The sequence below is a fragment of the Lepidochelys kempii genome, chromosome 16 (assembly GCF_965140265.1).
Source record: "Lepidochelys kempii isolate rLepKem1 chromosome 16, rLepKem1.hap2, whole genome shotgun sequence".
In the NCBI taxonomy this organism is placed as follows: domain Eukaryota; kingdom Metazoa; phylum Chordata; order Testudines; family Cheloniidae; genus Lepidochelys; species Lepidochelys kempii.
In genome coordinates this window covers 23085568-23092069 of record NC_133271.1, presented here as the reverse complement: position 1 = coordinate 23092069, position 6502 = coordinate 23085568, and the positions used below count along the sequence as shown (strand labels likewise).

General features: G+C 47.5%; 1 protein-coding gene across 1 annotated transcript; it reads right to left on the bottom strand.

Moving 5' to 3' along the window:
• Nucleotides 1–3134: 3134 nt before the first annotated feature.
• Nucleotides 3135–5600, bottom strand: DNLZ (DNL-type zinc finger). Its single transcript, XM_073314605.1, has 3 exons — nt 5316–5600; nt 4203–4342; nt 3135–3440 (listed from the first exon to the last, which is right to left on the bottom strand). Exons 1-3 carry the CDS (start codon nt 5523–5525, stop codon nt 3269–3271), a joined length of 522 nt encoding a protein of 173 aa, XP_073170706.1. The 5' UTR covers nt 5526–5600; the 3' UTR covers nt 3135–3268.
• Between the last annotated feature and the right edge of the window lie 902 nt (nt 5601–6502).

Below are 6502 nucleotides of genomic sequence, written 5' to 3'. Positions count from 1 at the left end.
TTAATGACTACACTGAATTAAACATCCAGCCTTTTAAACCACTCTGAACATTGTAACGTGCTCTGGAAGTGCCAAGAGTTGTTTCTGATTTAAAATCACATTCTTTTAGTGTGGACGTGTTGCCTAGTGGTTGGACAGGCTCTCAGGCGCACTGCCTCACTGCATGACTTTGGGCCGCTCTCTCCTATAACAAAATGCAAATAAACTAACCCGCTTCACAGGGGCGAAGGAAACAGTTATCTCTGAAGATTCAAAGTGCCAAGTATTATTCATATAAGGGATGGGGGGAAACAGAGGGAGAAAAGCAAAATATACAATAGCACTAGAAATTCCAATTTAGACTTTTCAGCAGTTTTGCTTCAGACAACAGTGGATTTGTTTCCCAACTAGACTTCTCCATCATGCAGATAAATACATCCCTTTCCAGGGTGTTCTTAAAATAGGTCATTCAAATCCAATCCAATACATGGACAGCGTGGAAGACCCTACAGAAACATTGCTGTGGATCTTGCAAGAGTGAGCCCCTTTGAGCAGGGATCACCTTTCTGTTCTGTGTTTGTACAGCGCCTAGCACAGTGGAGTTTTGGTCTGTGACTAAATAATAACAAACAACTTGTGGCCTGATTTTCAGAGGTGTTTATCCCCCATTGGCTGTGAATCCTCGGCAGCTCTCCAGCCTTCTCCCCCTTGTTCGTTGCTACCTTAGGTGAACAGTATCATTTAAAGAGCGGGTTCCCTATATCGCTCCCTTGCCACATGGCCCATTGAGTAGTGTAATCCCATTGTCCTTAATTAGTGTATAAACGGACTGGTAAGAGAGACTTCTTAAAGATAAGTTTGCAAGTTCATGATTACCAAAACAGCACCGAGCTCGCAGTGCTCAAGGAGAGGTATATATATTATTACATTCATTTCTAAAGCATCTGTCACAATGGAATCTCAAAAAGAAAAGGAGGACTTGTGCCACCTTAGAGACTAACCAATTTATTTGAGCATAAGCTTTCGTGAGCTACAGCTCACTTCATCGGATGCATTCAGTGGAAAATACAGAAGATGTTTTTATACACACAGACCATGAAAAAAATGGGTGTTTATCACAACAAAAGGTTTTCTCTCCCCCCACCCCACTCTCCTGCTGGTAATAGCTTATCTAAAGTGATCACTCTCCTTACAATGTATATGATAATCAAGATGGGCCATTTCCAGCACAAATCCAGGTTTTCTCCCTACTTGTGGCACCTTAGAGACTAACCTGGAGAGAAAACCTTTTGTTGTGATAAACACCCATTTTTTTCATGGTCTGTGTGTATATAAATCTCCTCACTGTATTTTCCACTGAATGCATCCGATGAAGTGAGCTGTAGCTCACGAAAGCTTATGCTCAAATAAATTGGTTAGTCTCTAAGGTGCCACAAGTACTCCTTTTCTTTTTGTAAGCATGAAGACACTCCTAGCCTTCCACCCAGAGCTGTTTGGTGGCTAAATTAACATTTCTAAAGTACTATGAGAGCTTCAGATGAATGGCACCGAGTTCATGAATATATGTGAGGTGCTCACATACTCTGGCAAGGCCATATAAGAACCTAAAGAGACAGATATTTAAGCGCAGATAAGGACTCGGGTTCTCTTTATTACACTTCAGCAAGAAAGGCCACTACACCTCAGGGCCTAGTCCGTTTTCTTCCTCCCTCCCCCAGAATAAAGGGTGTCAATCCGTCTTTCCCAAAGACAATCTGATAGGACCATTCTGCTGCAAGACGCATCATTGAAATAACATTGTGCATTAGGTCATCCTGCTAGCCTTTTAGTTTTTACTGTGGTTGATTTTAACATCCCATAATAAAATTAATAAGCACCTCGACAGTGTTTGCCAAGTGGCTCTAGGAACACTCTTCAGACTTAGGACTCATCTCCTCAGCACTTTACAAACTTTAATTAATCCTCAGAACACCCCCTGAGGAACGGAATTAGATTTCCTAATCCCCATTTTGCACCAGGGGACAATTGAGGTAGAAAGGTGAAGTGATTTGCCCAACACCATGTAGCAACGGTGGCAGAGCCCAAATTAGAACTCAGGAGCACTTGGGCACCAGCCCAGCGTTCGAGACATGCCCAGGGCAGCACAGGAAAGCAGTGCGTGTTGCTGACGGATTATGAAAGGATGAAAGTTTGTGCATGACCTGGAGAGGTTGTGTCCAGGACAGCGCAACTACTTTCTGGCTACCCCCATCATGCCTGGTGCAGACCACAATGGAGATCTTAGCCGTGGCTGACTAAACATCATCCCTCTAGCTTGTATGTGCATACACCCATCCTGCCAGAAGGCCCTGGTGCAGAACCGAGGTAGACTAACTGCAGTTCCAGTGCCTGTAAAGCAGAAACCTCTGGTTTGTCACTCACCCATTTGCTGGTTCTTGTGGCTGGAATGGAGATGAGGGAAGGCAGAGTAGGGGTCTACAGCCTGACTGCAGCAGCCCCTTGGCAGGAAGGGTGCAAAATCCTTCTCAGATAATTACAGCCAAACAACCCACGCCACAGGCTGCATTTTCCCTACAAGAAAGTGCCTTCTACAGACCAAACATTCATCCTCAGAGGAATCAGACCCCAAGTACCAGCCACCTCTGGCAGATGATTTACCAAGCTGCCTAAAGTTAATAGTGGATGCAAGAAAGAAACCAAGGTGGGGAAACAAGAGGCAGAACAGCCACCCTGCTAAGCAGCAGAGAGATCTGGGGGCATACTTCCCTGCTACAGAATCTCACTGGCTATGCAAGCTCCAATTCCATTAAGAGCCCAGCTCGGCAGCTGGTACGAGTCAATCTCTCTCCATTCAGCCATGCTGATTTATACCACCTGAGGAACTAACCTTAATATATGCAGATAGCAGATGAGAACAGCAAAACACTGCTAAAACTCACTAATTTAGTGCTTTCCCCCTCTGGGCCCAAACAAGTTAATGAAGACCTACTGGTTCCAGGCGTGGAACAAGAGAACAAAGCAGGATTCCTAGTGTCATTTAAGAAATAAGGCTGGTTTTAAAATCACCACTACATGCTACAGTGAGAACATGAAGATTCCAGCTATAAAAAACAACTCCCATGTGACTGGTCAAAGATGAAGCTGCACAGTACAAAGACAGGAATAAACCAGAGGCCAAGGCTTCCCTGATCTTGAATTTATTTAAAAATAAAAAAACACAAAGTTGAAAGGGGGAGAGAAATGGCAAAGTCTTTCTCTGCCAAGTGCAGAGCAGAGGGAACTCTGTTGATCAGGTTGTTCCCTTGCCTCCAGACTCCGAGGACCTTCCCCCACCTTCTCCCTCTGTGTGGTGATTTTGAGACTCTGTCTCTGCAGTCCTCTCCGGGAGCAGTTCCAAGGCATCCTCGCCAACCACACGTCTCACTTTCTCCCCTTTGGCTGCTAGGATTTCCTCAATGTTCCTGAATTACAAGTTAAAAAACACTAGTAACATTACAAAGGTGCCCATGAGACTAGATGTTAGATTTTGCAGCTGAGGCTTAGGGGCTCTCAGCTGCATTCTGTTTTCACCATTAGCTGGGATTCAAGTTCTGAAGATGAATATAACATTTTCTCCTAGCAGAGCGAGTCCAGGTGACTGTGGAGAAACTGGGATTACAGGCCTTTAGGGGCAACTTTCACCCAATATGATCACTAATTTGGCAACTGCACTTAAGACAGAGGTGGGATTTTCAAAGGAGTAGAAGGGAGTTGGAAGCCTTTGAAATTCAACAGGATTTGAGCACCTAACTCCTTTAGGCTCCTTTGAACATGCTAGCCAGAGACTAGCAATGATTTAATAAGGCCTGATGGAGAACAAAAGAATATCACATCCAGCAATAAGATTGCAACTAGAAACAGTGATATCTGTGCAACATGCACTTTCTAACTGTTTTGGCTACATCCCACTTAGTGGGCCTCGGTTGGGCGATTCCATTATTTATACCACCCATCTGCAACGGGTCAGAAAACTCGGCCAGGGGAGTGGAATCTTCTTACATGCTTCAGAAAGTTGGCTGAATCAGAGATTATCCCCTGCAATAACTCTCCTGAGCATTTAAACCACCACTTACAAAGCCTACAAGAAACAGAAGTCCAGTGTACCAGCTAAACCGGACTGGGGTACATTTTGATGGCCTTTCAGGGGGCAGAAGGCGGAAGGTTGCTGTCACTGACACACTTACCTTTTCCCCTCCAAATCTGAAAACCATCCCAGGTTATCTGCTATGACGTGATGATTCTTGCAACCAGGACACTTTACTATCACCACGCCATTATGATACGCTAGTTTGGAAATCGTTTTTGCTGACCGTGTTTTGCAGACCTAAAAAGTAAACAAAGTTTATTCCATGACCAAGATGCTTACATTTTATAGGTTTATTTTGTAAAAAGGCACAACTCTATTACTACCCAACAAAACCAGAGACACCGTTTATCTCAGTAAAAAGGACTTGTTTTCCCCCATCCATAACATTTCTTCAACTAAAGCGGTCATGTAGCCCCAGAAGATGATCTACCCAGCTGTATGCTCCCTTCCTATACCATTTGAACTTGGGCCAATGGAAAGAACACAGTCTCAAATGCATTCTGATTTCTGAGACTTACTGATCTTTTCTTACCCTCTTGCTGAAAGACTAATTAAAAAACCACACTGGTTTGGATTCCTAAACGTAAACTAGAATACAGATCAGTTTCTCAAACCTGATATTCTTGGTTGTTTAGGTATCATGGATTGTACTGGTTTGTGTTTTTAAACCTCAGGAAAGACCAACTCCTGTGTATTTAAGTTTATTTTGGATATGATTTAAAGGTTTGAATTTTACTATGAAAGCACAGATGGCAAATAATCAAAACATTATTATGAACTAAAACAACCCCGATGCGGATTAAAAAATATTCACCCAAAACGTGACATCTCACGTTAGCTTTGAGTAAGACATTCAAGGGATTAAATGAAACACGCACACTTTATTAATACTAAAAGAAGAGCTAAAAGGGGGAAGCAGTTTTAGTGGGCACTAGCCTTAGTCGCCTTCCCTTTTGCAATAGGGGCTGCGGGGCTACAAAACATGGTTTTATGGGGTTTAAGAGCCTCCTCGTTTGCAAGCGTGCGGCAACTCCCAGCCCCAAAACAACACAGCTGCCCCCCAAAAGATAACAGCGATATGCCCAGCTACCTTGTCCCGAGTCCTCAGCCCTCAATCACTGGGGTACCCCTCGCACCCAACTCTCAGGGCCCCCCATCACCCATCCACCCCAGCCTCTCCCCTTCCTCAGGGGCCCCCAGGCCCCCCCACCTGGCAGGTGTACACCAGCCGGTAGTGCGCGGCCTCCACCCGCCCCACGGCGCCGCCCGGCCCGGGGGCGCTGCAGAGCCCGCGAGGCCAGGCGGGCTCCGGGCAGCAGGGGCGCGGCCCTGGGGCGGCCCGAGCCCTGGGACGGGACGGCGGGGCCCATCGCCACACAGACCCCAGCCGGGCCCCGAGCCTCCGCCCGGCCCGCAGCATCCCGCCCGCTCCGGCTGCCGGATGGGGCGGCCGCCGACGCTCCGGCCGCCATCTTAGGTGTGGGCAGCGAGCCTGGCTCCCCGCCCCCGCTGGGCCCGGGATATGGGAGCCCTCGTGCACCCAATCTACCGGGGTACTGGGGGGGGGTCCCCACGCACTGGGCTACGGGGGGAGCCCGTCCTGCCCCCCTCCGGGCTACTGGGGGGGCGGGCTTTTCTATTTGCAAAATCAGAAGTAGGGCCCCTCCCCAACATCCCCGAGCTGGGTGCCCGGGGGGAGCCCTGCTCCTAGACCCCAAAATCATACACAGGAGACTCCTGTCCCTGCCCCCCACTGCAGGCCCTGCCCATTCTCCCCCTCCCCCAACCACTGAACTGGGGGGGGGTCTCCCCTACTCCTCTAGACCCTATAGCCTTAAATCAACATACAAGGTCCCCATTCCCCCAGAAAAATCCATCTGATAGAAGGGATCCCTCCTTCCCCCATCCCTCAGAGTCGTAGGTGCTCTGTCCCCCACCAATGGTGGCTGGGCCATCGAGTGGCACACCTACCCCACTGTCCCCATGCCAAGTAAAGAGGCACCCTTGCTAGCCAGCCGGGGCTCTGGCCACGCAGAGCACGGACCCAGGTTTGCGCTGAGCCTGCTATCTACCACTAAAGGAGGAAGCCAGGGTCCAGTAAGGTCTCACATCCCACTTGTCAGAGTAGTGTGAGAAACCTTAGCAACCGCTGAATAGGCAAGAGAAATAAAAACCTGTTACATGGTGAAGCTATATAAGTCCACTTGCAGGTGGGCAGAAGGACAGCAGGTCATGTGCAAAGAGAGTGTGTTCTCTTCTTTGCTATTAGCATTGGACATCTACCCCTATAAACCACCAGTCGGGGTCACTATCCATACACTAGTGCTCTCTCTTTTTGATATTACACAGAGCCTTAGAAGCCCTTAACATAACAACTGCTATATATTCAAAAATGCT

Bases quoted from the DNA above. Each gene is read 5' to 3' on its own strand.
- DNLZ (XM_073314605.1), bottom strand. From the start codon at position 5,525: ATGCTGCGGGCCGGGCGGAGGCTCGGGGCCCGGCTGGGGTCTGTGTGG. The intron at 4,343-5,315 runs GTGGGGGGGCCT...TTTACTTTTTAG, and splicing joins GGCTGGTGTACACCTGCCAG to GTCTGCAAAACACGGTCAGC. The intron at 3,441-4,202 runs GTAAGTGTGTCA...CTTGTAATTCAG, and splicing joins TCAGATTTGGAGGGGAAAAG to GAACATTGAGGAAATCCTAG.